The sequence below is a fragment of the Neofelis nebulosa genome, chromosome 5, assembly GCF_028018385.1.
Source record: "Neofelis nebulosa isolate mNeoNeb1 chromosome 5, mNeoNeb1.pri, whole genome shotgun sequence".
Taxonomy (NCBI): Eukaryota; Metazoa; Chordata; class Mammalia; order Carnivora; family Felidae; genus Neofelis; species Neofelis nebulosa.
In genome coordinates, this window is record NC_080786.1 from 10,463,471 (window position 1) to 10,481,424 (window position 17,954).

The 17,954-nt window shown below is 44.8% G+C and overlaps 1 protein-coding gene and 1 long non-coding RNA gene across 27 annotated transcripts in view; one reads left to right on the forward strand and one right to left on the reverse strand.

The window, feature by feature from the left end:
- POMGNT2 (protein O-linked mannose N-acetylglucosaminyltransferase 2 (beta 1,4-)) overlaps positions 1-17,954 on the reverse strand; it is a 50,747-nt gene that overhangs the window by 21,899 nt on the left and 10,894 nt on the right. For 7 of the 26 annotated variants that reach the window (XM_058729616.1, XM_058729611.1, XM_058729614.1 and 4 more), the window contains one exon: positions 3,251-3,682. In XM_058729616.1, the coding sequence (XP_058585599.1) occupies positions 3,251-3,682 (432 nt within the window). Of the gene's footprint in view, positions 1-1,268; positions 1,344-3,250; positions 3,683-8,827; positions 8,944-13,147; positions 13,363-17,954 lie in introns of those variants that run through there. The other 19 variants (XR_009261652.1, XR_009261655.1, XR_009261650.1 and 16 more) reach the window with 10 other exon arrangements.
- LOC131511679 (uncharacterized) lies at positions 9,661-17,914 on the forward strand. The gene is made up of 3 exons (XR_009261662.1): positions 9,661-9,771; positions 12,379-12,565; positions 16,430-17,914. It is a non-coding gene; the product is annotated as an uncharacterized LOC131511679 (long non-coding RNA).

Genomic DNA, 17,954 nt, shown 5'->3' on the forward strand with positions numbered 1-17,954 from the left:
AATGGCTGCAGAAATGCAGACCCACAGGCCCTCAACTGTAGCTTAGCAACCCAAGGCTCTCCTTGTAAGATTACTCTCCTCCCCCCCCTCCAACCCCCCACCCCGTGCCCACCAACAGAGACACCCAGCAGCGGCAGGTGGCTCAAGGGAGCTGTGGTCATTCTCTTGCCCCAATGAAAGTCTGTGTTGCACATGGCGGTGACAATTATCCCACCTGCCCTGGTGCTGTGCTGAGAAGGTTAATCCACCAATTTAAAATTACAAAACCACCGCATTTTAGAGCTAAAAGAGCCCTTAGAAATGATTTGCTCTAACTCTTTATAAAAGAGGTCAAGAGAGGCGGCGTGAGCTCTCACAGGCAGCCAAGATTAAAATGGCGGTTGTTCTCAGTCCAGAGCTCCTCTCCTCGCAACCCAGGGCTCTCGGGTGGCCCTCCTCCCAAAAGCAGAGATCAGGCCCAGAGAAGAGGTTGAGCTCTGGAACTCTTCCCAGCCCCTAAACAGGATCACTTCTTCTCCTCATCAAGCTCTCGAGGCCTCACCCTGATTGCACCCTTCCCCAGCCGTGTGGTCCGGGGATGAGAGCCACTAGGGGCCACGGGGCTGCCTCTTCCTCATCCCCCAGGCTCACCCAGTGGATGCCTCCTCCAGCCTCATCCAACATCACACATGGAGAGAAAGCACAAGCAGCCAGGCTGTGGGGTCCCACCACCTCTCCACGTGGTCGGAGAAGACCCCTGCTGTGCCCTGGGTCACAACGGGGCTTCAAGAACCGCAAGAACCGCAAGAACCACGGGCAGCAGAGTAGAAGTAAATGGCACGAGTTCTGGAGCTGAGATGCCACAGTGAGCTCCTGTCCTGTCATTTAGCAGCTGCATGATGCTAGACCAATTCTTCCGTTTTGTTTTTTTTTAACAGACAAAAAGTTGTGCATAATTAACATATATCAGTTGATATTTAGAGATAGGTATGTACTTGTGAAACCATCACCATAATCTATGCCATAAACCCATACATCACCTCCAAAAGTTTCCTCCCACCCTCTTGTGACAGACACACTTAATATAAGATCTACCTCCTTGGCAAATTTTAAAGTATATTGTTAACTATAGGCATTAAGCTGTACAGTAGAGCTCTAGGACTTGGTCATCTTGTATACCTGAAACTTGATACTCTTTGACTAATGCCTCCCCGTAACCCCTCATCCCAACCCCTGGCAACCATCATTCCACTCTCTGCTTCTGTGAGTCTATTTTAGATTCAACCTACATGTGGTATCATGTAGTATTTGTCCTTCTGCGTCTGCCTGGGCCAATTCTTAAGCCTTCGTGTCCTGGTCTGAAAAACGGACATAATTACACCTACTTCACAAAGTGGTTTTGCGAATTCAAAGAGACAACAGGGGCAAAACACAATGCCTGACAGTTATTTTTATAGTATTATTATTATCACAATAATGCTTTACCTCCCATTCAGTGGCTCTGACATATGCCCGAAACAGTGCTAAGTGCTTTAGAGGAACGATCTCATTTATTCCCTCCTACAAATATAAAATAGGTGCTATTGATTTCATCCCACGTTTGAAGAAGTATGCGCAGAGTTGTTAAGTGAACTGCCCAGTGGCACACAGCCATTAAGTGGTGGGGCTGGGATTCAAACCCAAGTCTAACTCCAAAGTCTATGATGACATTTGTTGCTTATGCCTTTCATGTTCATTATTTTATCCAATTTAAAAAACCCGTCAGGTGTTAGGCAGGTCCTGGGGGAGAGTATCCACTGACAACCAACCCGAGAGTGACGCGGACCCTTGGGGAATGGTGCATTTGGTAATTTAATTTTCCAGTTAGCTCAATATTCACTAGAAGCCTCTCTTCATTGCTAAATATTTTCTAAAGCCAGGCCCAGAGCGAGAACTTACCAATCAGAAGGAAAGTTCAAAACCTGGTGTAGCTGCTCTAGCACTCTGACACATCAAGGCCACCAGGACGCTCACATGGCCACGGTGTCATGTGGGGGAACTCAGTAACCAGCACCCCATCCGCCCCTTGGCTGAGGATCTCCACTCTTTGCTTCTCCCCGCCCTCCTGAGGCCCAAGGCTCAGGAATTGATGTGCTGGCCATCCCTGGGGAAAATGGGACCTGTATTCTTTTCTGGCTCTGCCACTAACTGGGACTCCCGATTCCTCATCTGTAATGGGAAAGGATGAACTGGGTTCCAATCTCACCTCTACCATGTTTTATCTTAGCAACCACAAGTGCTAAGATTTGCTGCACATTCACTGTGTACCAATCCTGACTGAAGACTTGCACGGCATCATCTCATTTAACCTTCCCCAGCAACACTGTGACGAAGGTACTTTTATCTCCACTTTGCAGAGAAACAGAGGCTCAGAGAGGATAAATGACTTGCTCAAGGGCACACAGTTAGTAAATGAGAGCCAGGATTTGAATGCCCAGCGCATGTAACAGTAAACATTTGGTGAGTGAACATTGGTGCTCCAAGCCTCTAAGTCCTATCAAACTCACTCCATAACCTTTCCCATTCCAGGCCTTGCTTCCTCCAAGAGTAGGCTCTGAGAGTTGGTTGGCATAAAGTAAGCAGACCCTAGCCTCCCAATACCAAGTGCAAGGCTCTGGCCTAAGGACCCCTAGATCTCAGCAGGTTTTCGTCAGTGCCCAGGAGACAGGGTCCTACACACATGGAATGGGTCAGAAATTCACTGGGTCCCTCCATAAGCTACCCGGGTACTGTGAAGCAGGCCGTGGTGGGCTCTTACCACCAGGCACACAAAAGATACCCTACCAAGCCCCAAAGAGCCCGGGGATCAGCTGCAGGCCTGCCCAGGTACTGCCTTCCAAAGGAGCCCAGGAGGCCCAGGTCCCCTCCGCGCACCTCGCTGGCTCCCCGCCAAACGCGCCTCACCGTCGCGCAAGCAAAGGGGCGTGAGGACCCGCTGCCAGCGCCAGCTGCGAGCTAAGGGCTTCAACCGGCGTGCCTGGGGGCGCCGCCCCGGGCCGGGCGGCGTCTGGACCCCAAGGGTCCATCGCCCCTCACCTCCGCCCCCATCGCGCGCCTCCTTCAGTGCGCATCACGCTCACTACTCGGTTCTGCAAACTTCTCCGGGCTTCCCTTCACCCCAGGGCCCGACGCTCTCGTCGATCTCTCCCGAGGGAAGTCCGGGGCCGATCCCTCAACTCCAAGCCCAGCCGGATCGCGAAGCCCTCTCCAGCCCCCAGAGCGCGCGTCTCACCTGCAGCCCGCAGGCGAGGCTCCGTGGCGTTGAAGCGTCCCGGTGGGCCCTCCGCGTAGTCGGCTTTGGCTGAATCAGCCGCCGCTGCCGCCTCCTGACCCCGCCCCGAGCCCGGGACGACCAGGCATGGAGGGCAGGTCCCGCGGCACCCACCCCGCCGCCGCCGCCGCCGCCGCCGGGGCTCGCGGGTGCCCGCCTTGCGCCTGCTTGGCTGGCGAGCCCGGCGCGGCAGCCAGTGCACGTGCGCAGGCTCGCGAGCTCAGCTGCTCGGACCCTAGGCCAGAACCACCCCTTGGTTAACGGAATTCTGGGAATTGTAGTTTGCCTCCAAGAACAGCCCAAGCCTTCAATCCGCGGAACCCTGGAAGTTGTAGTTTCTCCCCGGAGAGGCGCAGTTTTACTTCGTGTTAGATTTGTACGATTATGGAAGTCCTGGTAATAAATGTAAATGCAAGTTAAACCAACAATTAGATGTCACATATAAAATCAAAGTAATCAAAACTTCCGCATATTTTAAAATATATCTATTACTACAAGTACAAATAAATACAAAAGCACTATTCCTCTGGGGCGCCACTCCAATTCCCCACGCCCATTCCATTGGACCTTCCTCAAGGGCAAACATTCCCAACTCATGGCTGCTGCATCCGGCATTTACTGCCCACTCTCGAAATATACATATGCCCTATTTCTTGATTTATTAATTTTAGATCTCTTGGCTTTTTACTAGGATAGATGAGAATTTCATTCATTTAAATATGTGCACCAACGATGACTACCTTCACTGAGTTATGAGACATTTCTTTTTTTCTTTCTCCACATTTTTATTTAAATTCCAGTTAGTTAACATACAGTGCAATATTAGTCTCAAGAGTAGAATTCAGTGATTCATCACCTACATACAACACCCCGTGCTCATCACAAATGTACTTTTTGATACCCATCACCTATTTAACCCATTCCTCCATCCACCTCCCCCCTGGTAACTATCAGTTTGCTCTTTATAGTTAAGTCTGTTTCTTGGTTTGCCTTTTTCCCCCATGTTCAATTATTTCTTAAATTCCACATATGAATGACATCATATATTTGTCTTTCTCCAACTGACCTATTTCACTTAGCAGAATACTTTCTAGTTCCATTCACATCACTGCAAATGGCAAGATTTCATTTTTTGCTATGGCTGAGTAATATTCCATTGCGTATATATATCACATCTTCTTTATCCATTCATCAGTTGATGGACATTTGGGCTCTTTCCATAATTTTCCTATTGTTCAAAATGCTGCTCTAAATAAACATCAGGGTGCATGTATGCCTTCGAATCAGTATTTTTGTATACTTTGGGTAAATACCTAATAGTGAATTTGCTGGATCCTGGTAGTTTTATTTTTTAACTTTTTGAGGAACCTCCACACTGTCTTCCAGAATAGCTGCACCAGTTTCCATTCCCACCAATAACGTAAGAGGGTTCCCCTTTCTCTGCATCCTCGCCAACATCTGTTGTTTCCTGTGTTGTTAATGTTAGCCATTCTGATAGGTATGAGGTGATATCTCAGTGTGGTTTTGACTTGTATTTTGCTGAGGATGTGTGATGTTGAGCATCTTTTCATGTGTCTGTTAGCCATCTGGATGCCTTCTTTGGAAAAATGTCTATTCATGTCTCCTGCCCATTTTTTAACTGGATTATTTGTTTTTTGGATATTGCATTTTATAAGTTCTTTATATATTTTGGATACTAGCCCTTTATCAGATAAGTCATTTGAAAATATCTTTTCCCTTTCCATAGGTTGCCTTTTAAGTTTGTTGATTGTTTCCTTCACTGTGCAGAAGCTTTTTTCATCTCAATGAAATCCCAATAGTTTATTTTTGCTTTTGTTTCCCTTGTCTAAGAAGACATGTCTAGTAAGAAGTTGCTACACCCAATGAAGAGCTTACCATCTGTGTTCTCCTCTAGGATTTTGATGGTTTCCTATCTCACAGTTAGGTCTTTCATCCATTTTGAATTTATTTTTGTGTATGTTGTAAGAAAGGGGTCCAGTTTGCGGCACCTGGGTGGCTCAGTCAGTCGAACGTCGGACTTGGGCTCAGGTCATGATCTTGCAGTTCCTGAGTTTGAGACCCTCCCTGGGCTCTGTGTGGACAGCTCAGAGCCTGGAGCCTGCTTCAGATTCTGTCTCTCCCTTTCTCTCTGCCCCTCCCCCACTCACGCTCTGTGTCTCTCTTTCTCAAAAAAAAAAATGAATAAACATTAAAAAAAAATTTTTTTTAATTTTTTTTTTAACGTTTATTTATTTTTGAGACAGAGAGAGACAGAGGATGAACGGGGGAGGGTCAGAGAGAGAGAGGGAGACACAGAATCTGAAACAGGCTCCGGGCTCTAAGCTGTCAGCACAGAGCCTGACGCGGGGCTCGAACTCATGGACCGTGAGATCATGACCTGAGCCAAAGTCGGCCGCCTAGCCGACTGAGCCACCCAGGCGCCCCTAAAAAAATTTTTTTTTAATGAAAGTGGTCCAGTTTCATTCTTTTACATGTTGCTGTCCAGTTTTCCCAACACCATTTGTTGAAAAGACTGTCTTTTTACCATTGGCTATCCTTTCCTGCTTTGTCAAAGATTAATTCTTTTTACGTTTATTTCTTTATTTTAAGAGAGAGAGAGAGAGAGAGAGAACGTGAATGGGAGAGGCAGAGAGAGAGGGAGAGAGAAAGAATCCCAAGCAGGCCCTGCACTGCCAGTGCAGAGCCTGATGCGGGGCTTGAACTCACGAACCGTGAGATCATGACCTGAGCCAAAACCAAGAGTCAGACACTTAACTGAGCCACCCAGGCACCCCAAAGATGAACTGACCACAGAGTTGTGGGTTCATTTCTGGGTTTTCTATTCCCATTGATCTATGTGTCTGTTTTTGTGACAGTATCATACTGTCTTAAGAGATCACTACAGCTTTGCAATACAGCTTGAAGTCTGCAATTGTGATACTTCCAGCTCCGCTTTTCATTTTCAAGATTGCTTTGCCTATTTGGGGTCTTTTGTGGTTCCATACAAATTTTAGGGTTCTGGCTCTATGAAAAATGCAGGTAGTATTTTGATAGGGATTGCATGAACTGTGTAGATTGCTTTGGGTAGTATCAACATTTTAACAATATTTGTTCTTCTATTCCATGAGCGTGGAATGCTTTTCCATTTCTTTGCATCATCATCAATTTCTTTCATCAGTGATTTATAGTTTATGAGACAGCATTTCTACCAAACTGGTTAAACCCTGTCATTGATAATTATTTTAAGTGATAATGCTTAAGTGCTGAGGCAGTAAAAGTTAATAGATTTATGCAGGGCAATTTGACACTAGAGTCAAAATCCTTTAAAAACATGCGGACTTTCAACCAAGAAATTCTCATGATTGTGGATGAGTACAAAAGCTAAAAACAGTGTTGTGTGTAATAGTAATAAACAGCTGGGCTGGCTATATTAATTTCAGATAAAGTAGCATCAAGAACAAGGAAAGTTACTAGGAATAAAAAGGGATACTGTGTAATGACAAAAGAATCAACTCACCAACAAGACATGATAACCCTAAATGTGAATGCACCTAGCAACCGATCCTTAGAGTAAATGAATCAAATACTGATGGAACGAAAAGTAGAAACAGACAAGTCTGCAATGATAGGCGGAGACCTCAGCATCCCTCTCTCAACAACTGACAGAACAATAAGACAGAAAGTCAGCAAGGATATAGAAAAAAGCTCAACCCCACCAAAACCAGAAGGAAACTAATGGACGTTTACATAACACTCCACTAAACAACAACAAAACACACATTCTTTTTAAGCACCCACAGCACATATGTTAAAATAAACGGTATCCCAGGCCATAAATTTAAAAATTAGCAAAACACATAAACAAAGATTTTACTGAAAACATATACATATAGCAAATAACCATATGAAGAGACGTTCAACATCACTAGCCATTAGGGAAGTGCAACTTAATGAGATATCACTACACTCCTATGAGAAGAACAGCTAAATTAAAACATAGTGGCAATACCATGGTGAGCATACAAAGAACTGGGTCTCAGTTCCACACTGCTGGTGGACATAGTTCGGTAGTTTCTCAAAAACTAAACATGCGCTTGCCATATGACTCAATTGCACTCCTGGGCATTTATTCCAGAGAAATGAAAACTCGCGTCCACACAAACCCTTGTATCAATGGTTCGCAGATGTTGTGTTTGTAATACCCCAAAACTTGAAAGATAGGTAAATGGTTAAACTCAATAGATAAATGGTTAAACGAGATAAATGAATGAATAGTGTATCCATACCATAGAATACTATTCAGCAATAAAAAGGAATGATACATTCAACAACTTGTGTGGATATCAAAGGCATTCTGAGAAATGAAAAAAGTCACAAAAGATTCTATGCTATAATTCCAGTTATATAACATTCTTGAAATGACAAAACTATGGAGATGGAGAACAGATTAGCAACTATCAGGAGTTAGGGATGGGGTAGAGGGGAAAGTGGCCTATGACTGTACAGGGACAGCAAGAGGAAGGTCTTTGAGAGGATGGAATAGTTCTGTATCTCTTGGTGGTGGTGGTTACGTGAACCTACATGTGTTAAAATGACATAGAACTACGTACAACTTTACACCAATGTCAAATACCGGGTTTTGCTATTGTGCTATAATCATACAAGATGTACCATAAGGGGAAACTGGATGGAGACGTTCCATGGAAAGAAACTCTCTGTACTATCTTCGCAACTTCTTGTGAATCTATAATTATTTCAAAATAAAAATGTTCAAAAGAAGAAACAAAAGCATGGAAATTGCTTAATTCCTCAGCCATACAGGATGGCTTAAATAAAGCCATGAACCATCTAAAAAGCCGTTAAAAGGATGTTGTAAAATATTTACTTAATGCTGTGAAAGCTATTTCACACTGTATCATATTTAATGAAAAAAGTACCAAAGCATTCAATATAATCTCTTTTTAAAAAAAATTTTTTTTTAACGTTTATTTATTTTTGAGACAGAGAGAGACAGAGCATGAACCGGGGAGGGTCAGAGAGAGGGAGACACAGAATCTGAAACAGGCTCCAGGCTCTGAGCTGTCAGCCCAGAGCCTGACGCGGGCTCGAACTCACAGACCGCGAGATCATGACCTGAGCCGAAGTCGGACGCTTAACCGACTGAGCCACCCAGGCGCCCCTATAATCTCTTTTTTAAAAGAGTGTATTTGTGCATAGAAAAGATATCAGCACAGAGAATGGTAAGATTACAGGTGATTTTTATTTTCACCATAAGTATAGTCAGTATCCGTCACCGTACAATGTTGTTACTATATTCCCTATGCTACACGTTTCATCCCCATGACTTAGTTTATAACTGGAAGTTTGAACCTCTTAATCCCCTTTATTTTGCCTGCCCCCCCCCTCCTCTCTGGCCACACCAGTTTGTTCTCTGTATTTAAGAGTCTATTGTGAAACAATCCTAAAATTTATATGGAACCACAAAAGACCCCTAATAGCCAAAGTAATGTTGAAACAGAAAAATTAAAGTAGACTTACAGTATCCTGGGGGATCGGGCTAAGGTTGCCTTTTGCCCTTAGCAAAGTGTCATCATCCGGGCAGCTGAGCTCCTAAAGGAATGTCACTCTGCCTGTCTCAAGGACTTGTCAATGGGCTGCAGACAGTACGGAAATTTAATTTTTCATTTGCCTTTGTTTCCCACATCAAAACTGCTTGACGAGGTGGTGTTCTGGTTTGCAGTCTTTTTCTTTCAGAACCTTCTGGATCTCGGCGTGGCCAAGTTCCTTCTGTTTCTGAGCCTCCTCCATCGCATGCTACACGATCCCCTCAAACCTGACCATGATCTTCCCCATCTCCAGGTGTTTCACGTGAAGCGCCTCAAACCTGCTCCCCAGCAACAGGTTCTCCCTTAGTGTGGCTTCCACGGCCGCGTCCAGATCATTCTGCGTGTACTGCGGCACGTCCACGATGGGCCGCATGGGGAGCAGCAGGAACCTACGGTGTGGTGAGAACACACCGAGGCAGACCCAGCAGGGGGAAGCCCCGGGAGCTCCCAGAAACTCAAGTACCACGAACTTCCGCTCAAGTGGGCCGCTGGTGGAGGGCGCATGCGCGCCCTGTGCCCTGCTGGCCTCCGTCACCTCGTTCGTGTCCGAGGGCTGTCAGATTTGAGGTATAAGGGCCAACTCCTTAAACAAGGAAGGCCCATACTGACAGAACCCGCCTTGCCCCGTGCCTGGAACCTCTGCTGGGTCTCGGAAGCGCTCCTTCTCGGGTCTGAGGGGGGCTCTGCCCCCGCTGAGGAGGGTGCGTACCGCACACCTTCCGCCTTCCGCCTGCGGTGGGGCCTGCAACGGCCTGCGGCGGGGCCTGCAACGGCCTGCGGCACCTGCGGTGAATTTCCGCCCGCCGCCTCCAGGGCTTATGCAGCCACCGGCAGGGGCGTGACATCCCCCAGGTTGGAGGCACCTGTCCGCGTCACGTGAGTACCCTGCGGCCACGACCCCACTGGCCTGCCCCGGTGCACCCTGGGGGCCCGGCCTCTCTGCCACCTCCTATCCCCTGGGGATATACTTCTTCCCTGCAATGAACATGTCTTGTTTTGCGATTTTTAATTTAAGTTGTTATAATGTGTTTTCTACAAGAGAGCTAGCGATGGTCAGCTGATGGAGAGAAGCACCAAGTAGCCCGAGAGCAACCCGTTTACTAGACAGGGGAAGGGGGCGGGGGGGTTCTGGTCAAAGCAGAGTCTTACGGTTAGGATCCCAAAGGACATGGCCTACGGGTCCCCTAGGAACCGGTGTTCAGTGTCTCATTTTATGAGCCCATCCTGGTTTTAAAAACTATTCTGGCTGTGGAGCGTTAGATAGTGTTTTATTTGCTGATACGAAGCTTTAATAGACTGGAAAAAAAGTACTTTCCTTTGCAGTAAACTCTCAAGGTGAACCGGGTAGCTGGCTTTTTGAGGTCCGGCCCAATACTTCCAATAAATCAAGCATTTATGCAGCACTAAGCTGGGTTTGCCCCCAAGGCTGAAACCTCTCCCGTTTTCTGGGGGTCACAGTCCCTTTCTTTTGCTCTAGATGACTCCCAGATCCATATCTGTAGCCCTGAGTTCCAGACCCACATTCCAGGCATAGCTCTACCTGGCTGGAGCTTATCTTAAAATCTGTGTGATGAACATCATGATGATGGTAATGATTTTAAATATATCTGAAAATCATTTTACTGTCCTTTCAAAAGATGGAATTGGATTTCCCTTCCTTTGAAAACTTAGTAACTCAGTGGCATAACTTGACGACTCCTTTCTAATACATAGAATGTATGAGAAGTGATGTTCTGTGACTTCTGAAATTAGGTCATAAATATGCAGCTTCTACATCTCTCCCCCGACCCCGTGTGTGTGTGTGTGTGTGTGCTCGTGCATGTGTAGCTGCCTTTGGAACATAGCCACTATGTTGTGAATGTTGTGAGGAAGCCCAGGCCACATGGAAAGGATATGCATGGGCATAATATTAGTTTTCTAGAGCCACCATAATAAAATGTTACAGACTGAGTGGCCTGAACAACAGAAATTAATTCTCTCACAGTTCTAGGGACTGCAAGTCCAAGATCAAAGTAATGGCAGGCTTCGTGTCTCTCTGAGGCCTCTCTCCTTGGCTTGCAGTGGCCACCTTCTCACCGCGTCCTCATGCGGCCATAAAGCAGAGATAAGCTGTTCCTTCTGTGTCTCATTTAAATTTTTTTAAAGTATGTTTTTTTATTAAAAAAAATTTTAAAGTATGTTTTTTTACTAATTGCTAAATACGTATACATAAGAGTGTATAAAATGTATACACAAAATTCAAAGAAAAACAATAAAGTAAACATTGAGTATCTACTATTCAGGTTACAAAAAAAACACTTTTGTCAATACTTGGAGGCTCCTAGTGCTTTTTGCCTGAAAATATCCTTTTCCCTCTCCCCAGACGTAACCTCCATATTTACTTTTATCAATGTTCTCTTGCTTTGTTTTATAGTTTTACAACCTATATATGCGTCTCTAATGACATACTGTTGATTTTTGAACTGCATGTAATGGAACCATAGTCTTGTGTATTTTGTTTTTACTTGCTTCTGTCACTCAACAATATTTTGTGAGATTCCCTCATGTTGCTAAGGGTCTATTTTCATTTCTGTAGAGTATTCAGTTGTATGACTGTATCACAATTTATTCACTCCACCGTAATGGGTCCGTTAGTCATCTCCCGCTTTCACATATCATAACTTCTTTTTCCCCTTCCCCTCAGGATCCACATGTGAGTGAAAACACATGGTATCTGTCTTTCTCTTCCTGACTTATTTCACTTAGCATAATACCCTCATTTAAATTTTTGACCTACGGAAACCACAATAAGTAATAAATGATTTTTGTTATTTTTAAGCCACTAAGTTCTAGAATGTGGTTATATAGTAGCATCAGATAATTAATAACTTTTTAAAAAAATTTTTAATGTTTATTTATTTTTGAGACAGAGGGAGACAGAGCGTGAGTGGGGCAGGGGCAGAGAGAGAGGGAGACACAGAATCTGAAGCAGGCTCCAGGCTCTGAGCTGTCAGCACAGAGCCTGATGCGGGGCTCGAACTCACAAACCGTGAGATCATGACCTGAGCCGAAGTTGGACGCTCAACCAACTGAGCCACCCAGGCGCCCCAATTAATAACTTTTTATAATAGTTATCTACTGCTGCCTAACAAACTGCCCCACGGTTTAAAACAACAGTAATTGTGTATTGTATCTCACAGTTTCTTTGGGTCCAGAATTTTGAAGTGACTTAGCTGTTTGGTTCTGCCTCGGGGTCTCATAAAGTTGCTGAAAGCTGACTGAGACAGGAGGATCTGCCTCCCAGGGGGCTAGCTCACATGGCTGGAAAGTTAGTTTCTCTACCTGTGGGCTTCTCTATGTAACCTCTTGAGCAGCCTCATGGTGGAGTGGTTACTCCCCCCAGAGCAAGTGATCTGAGAGACCAATGCAGAAGAATGCCTTTTGTGACCTGGCTGCAGAAGCCTCACACACTGTGTCTTCTGAAGTAGTCTGTTGTTCACATAGGTCAGAACTGAATCCGTGCGGGAGGGGACCGTGCAAGGGTGTGAATACGAACAGACAAGGCTCTTGGAAGATCTTCTTGGAGGCCGGCTACCCACCGCAATAATGATGTGTCGTCTATTCAGTACCTATTATGTGCTTGGCTTTAGATGGGAATGATCTCACTTCATCCTCACTACAGCCTTATACGGTAGGTTATGTTTGTCCCTAGTTTATAGATGAGAAAATTGAGGCTAAGGGTCCTTAAATATCTTGCCCAAGGCCATGTAGGTAGCAAATGGAGGAGGGAGATGAGACCTAGCTTGAGGTGACTCCATCCCAGCCTCTCCATTCTCTCCCAGGCCACTTTCACCCCTTCTGCTCCCTCTTCTTCCTCACCATCAAGTTGTACAAATTCCTGCAATGTTTATCCCCTCTCCCCCTACCCTCTTCTAACCTTGCTTCTGCTGTCCTCATTCCGGGTGGTCCTCCAGAAACGTGTTATAATTCTACTCCGTTTGAAAGCTATGCGTCTGTTAGCATCTTTAAAAGGAGTCTTTACACTCAAAGCAAATGGAGAAAAAGGAAGCCAGATCATCTCAATGGAATCTGTGGCCAGACCAGAAAATGAGGCAGGACCCGGGAGAGCTGAATTGAGAGAAGAGGCAGAGAACAAAAGTCCTTCCAGCCAACCATTAATCCAGGGCTGCTTTCTCTGGATAGGCCAATAGAAAGAGGTTTTGAAGGGCTTTAAAGTATGCTTTCTAAAGTTTAATAATTACTTTAAAAAAACTTAATTTCTGTAAGATTTATTATATGTTTTTAATTCTAGGTTATATATGCCCATCTCACTGTTGGCATGATGGGCAGTTATGCTAGCATTCGAGCTTACCAAGTCCGCTCGCCTCCCATGGTGAGCACTCCCAGCCAGCTTGAGCAGGAGGTGTAAATAGGGCTTTCCGAAGGCTCCCTGCTGTACATTGGCTTGTATAGATAATTAAGTGCTACCTAGGGAAGAGCATAATTATAAAAGACACATTCATTTCCTGAAACTAAAGCTGAAATAATCGCATTGCCTTTAACAAACTTTAAGTTGTGGAGGAAGGGTGTAAAATGTGCGTCATTCAAAATCACCCCATTCCTGATCTCCTCTTCCCCAACACTGTTCTTTCTTTTTTAAAATTTCTTAAAAAATATTTTTTTTACTATTTTACATTTTTATCATTTACTATTTTACATTTTTTTAAATTTTATTTTTTATTTTTTAAAATTTACATCCAAATTAGTTAGCATATAGTGCAACAGTGATTCCAGGAGTAGGTTTCTTAGTGCCCCTGACCCATTTAGCCCACCCCCCCTCCCACAACCCCTCCAGTAGCCCTCAGTTTGTCCTCCATATTTAAGAGTCTCTTATGTTTTGTCCCCTCCCTGTTTTTGCATTATTTTTGCTTCCCTTCCCTTGTGTTCATCTGTTTTGTCTCTGCAAGTCCTCATATGAGTGAAGTCATATGGTTTTTGTCTTTCTCTGACTGACTAATTTCACTTAGCATAATACCCTCCAGTTCCATCCACGTAGTTGCAAATGGCAAGATTTCATTCTTTTTGATTGCCGTAATGGAGTAATACGTTGTGTGTATATACCACACCTTCTTTATCCATTCATCCATCGATGGACACTTGGGATCTTTCCATACTTTGGCTATTGTGGATAGTGCTGCTATAAACATGGGGGTGCATGTGCCCCTTCGAAACAGCACACACATATCCCTTGGATAAATACCTAGTAGTGCAATTGCTGGGTCAGAGGGTACTTCTATTTTTCGTTTTTTGAGGAACCTCCATACTCTTTTCCCTCTTCCCCAACACTCTTCTATTCCATTTGCTCCTGCAAGTGACTGCTATTTGACTTGTCCTGCCTGCGCAGGTTTGTGGAAGAAGATTTTATTCTAAATGTGAGAAGAAAGCAAGACACATCCTTTTTGCCTTAGTGGCAAATGCTCAAGTTATATTGAAAAAATAGCCCATTTAGTCTACATACCTGGGAAATACATGACTGAAGACGCCATTAACTGGCCTCCCCACACCCTACAGGGCTGTCCTGAGTCAGTTTCCTGTCTCTCTCTGGTGGTTCACTTGCTCAAACAGATGCAGCCACCCCTTGAATACAGCCGCTTCTAAATCCCTCAACTCAGTAAGTTACTCTCTCCAGCCTCACATCTTGAATTTCTTGGAGGATAATTTCACTGGAAACTTTGATGGTCAAAAATAGAATACATTGGCTAAGTAAAATAAGCCAGAGAAAGACAAATACTGAATGAGCTTACATATATGTGGAATCTTAAAAAAAAAATCATAAATAAAGAGAATGGATTGGTGGTTGCCAGAGGCTGGAAGTAGGGAGTGGGCAAAATGGGTAAAGGGAGTCAAAAGGTGCAAACTTCCAGTTATAAAATAAATAAGTCACGGGGATGTAATGTACAGCATGACAGCTACAGTTAATAATACTGTGTCACATATTGGAAGTTGCTAAGAGAGCAGATCTTAAAAGTTCTCATCACAGGAAAAAAATTCTGTAGCTATGCATAGTGATGGGCATTAACTAGAATTATTGTGGTGATTATTTCACAATATATACAAATATCAAATCATGTTTGTATCACTGGTACATGAAACACATACAAATCATGTTGTACCCATGAAATGCTGTATGTCAATTATACCTCAGTGAAAAATAATTGCTAAAAAACATAGGGTACATCATAACACCTAATGCTTTTGAGGATATGAGGGAAAAGGTGCGTCATACACCATAGGTGAGAATGTGAACCAGTGTGAATCAAGAACTGTGTGGAGGGGCGCCTGGATGGCTCAGTCGGTTAAGCGTCCGACTTCGGCTCAGGTCATGATCTCGCGGTCCGTGAGTTCGAGCCCCACGTCAGGCTCTGTGCTGACAGCTCAGAGCCTGGAGCCTGTTTCAGATTCTGTGTCTCCCTCTCTCTCTGCCCCTCCCCTGTTCATGCTCTGTCTCTCTCTGTCTCAAAAATAAATAAACGCTTAAAAAAAAAAAAAAAAAAAAAAAAAAGAACTGTGTGGAGCTGTTGGCGTCAGAGGGCTGCCTGAGGCAGCTTAGATCAGTTAGGACTTTGTGTGCTTGTGTCTGAGAAATAGCCCAGAGCCCTCTAAGAGGGCTTTCAAGGACCCAGACTTAGCTGGCCTTCTTGCTTCCCCCTATCTTTAGTGCATGGCTTTCATCCTCAAGATCACAAGAAGGCTGCCACAGCTCTTGCCACACAACAGAGACCCATGTAGGAAGTGGAGGAAAAGGAAATTTCAAAACTTCTGCTTGCATCTTATTGGCCATCCCTATCTGCAAGGCAGTTGCAGAAATGAAGCTTTTTTATTATTAAGGGAGGAAGGGAATCCTGAATATTGGGTACATTACTGTCACCCTCTGCCATGAAGTGCAGCCTTTTTGAAGGACAATTCAGATATAGCTATCAAAATTTAAACTGTTGTTGTTGTTTTTTTTTTTTTAAGTAGGCTTCACACCCAGCATGCAGCCCAAACCAGGGCTCGAACTCACAACCATGAGATCAAGACCTGAGCACAAGATCTTACAACCATGAGATCAAGATGAAGAGTCAGATGCTTAACCAACTGAGCCACTCAGGTGCCCCTCAAAGTTTAACAATTTAAATGCAATTTACCTCTTGACTCAGAAATCCCCCTGCTAGGAATTAACCCTGGAGATGTGTTCTCACATCCGTGCATATGCTTACACACTACAAGCTGTTACTTGCAGCAGGAGAGAATTCATGGAAATGCAGTGTCTGAGTGCAGTGTCTCAGTCAATGTCAGACTGTGACCCATCAGATTCCCAAGGAGTAGGTGGGTGTGGGTGGGGTCTTTAAAGCCAGAGAACAAAAGTAGGGAGAAAAGCATAGGGAGAAAAGGTGTTTCCCTGCAGTGCCCCAAAATAACCACTCAATAGAGTGAGAGGTAGACAGATCATCTCTGAGACCAAAGAGGGTTGCTTCAGTCTCTAAATAACTATGTTCCTTTTGTACTTTCCCAGGTAGAGGTTGCAGGGGAGGCAAGGCTCAGCATATGGCTGTTAACACCCAAGACTTTGAAAGACAGCCGAATCCACTCTTCATCTTCAGAGGAAAAAGCTGAGACCCAGAGAGGTGTAGGGGCAGCAGTGATGGAAGTTTTCTGGGTCTGCCTGTTGGGAATTGGGAATTGTCTGCTTTATGATAGATTCTCAGACACTTTGAGGTCCCTTAGTGTCATGCTCCTGATTCAGAAGGGCAGCCAGTGGCAGTAAATTGGCATTTCATGAATGGGGGCTGCCCAGCCCTCCAGAAACTTGGGCTGAGTCTTGAAGGGCCCCTGCCCTACTATAAAGTCACAGAACTAATAGCTCAAAGCAAAGGGCTTCCCTGGTGGCTCCATTTACCAAAGACTCCTTCTAAGTGAAAACCTGAAGAGACCCCTGGAAAGGATTGTTGGAGATCTGTATGGGAACGGCTCCATCTATAAGGAGGAAGATGGCCTGAGTTATCATCTAACTACAGCTTTGTATCTTCTCTAAATTAATAAGGCATTTGGATAAGAGGGGTTCAAAGTGTGATATTATAAAGTGGCAAGGAAGGACAGAAGGACAGGAATGGTCATTTTTGTAGCCCTGCCTGTTCGAATAGCCACTTTAGGATGGAGACTTTCATTTGAGAGTCATCCTGGTGAAGATTACGTTTATACTGTGCTATGCATTAGTGGCAGGGAACATATATACTGAAAATGATTGGCGCCTCCCTCGCCCTCCTCTCCCCCCCGTGAAAACACAGAAGGCCTCAGCAGGTAGGGGGAGGGAACCATCACCTGAGACATCTTTCCACCTTTCCTTTCTATCTGACTCTCAAACAGAACCCGCTCTGACTTCTCTCCCCACCTTTCCTAGATCCTGGCTCTGGGGTCTTTTTCAGCTGAGGGTGGAAGCAGGGATGCTTTGGAAATCTTTTGGCATGTGTTATGGTGAGGAATTTCAACAACTTGAAAGAAGCAGAGCCGAGTGAAATTCCAACACAGATGGTTCTGTCAGACTGGAATCTGGGGGCCTTTCCCCTGGCGGTCTCGGGACAACACTATGAGGTTGTTCTGGGTCCACTCCATCTATGCAAAAGAACTTGCTGCCCTCTCCACTTCCCTAGCACGTTCGTACCACAGACACTGTCCAAATGCTGTATCTGTGCCAGACACTGTGCTGAGCACGGGGGATAAAAATGAGGCAGGACTGAGTAGGTATGGCCAGCGAGTCCCGGCTTGTCCCTAGCAGAGTCACGACCTGGAAAGTTCTGCCGAGAAAGGCTGGGAACATTTAGAAAGACTCCAACAGAATGCAGGAACAATGCCTTGAACAGAATATGGGTGAAATAGGTCAGGGATTAAGGAAGGCACTTGTGATGAGCACCAGGTGATGTATGGAATTGTCGAATCACTGTCTGTACACCTGAAGCTAATATAACACTGTATGTTAACTGAAATTAAAATAAAAACCTTAAGAAAGAAAGATTCTTAGTTGCAGACTATGAAATCCCTCC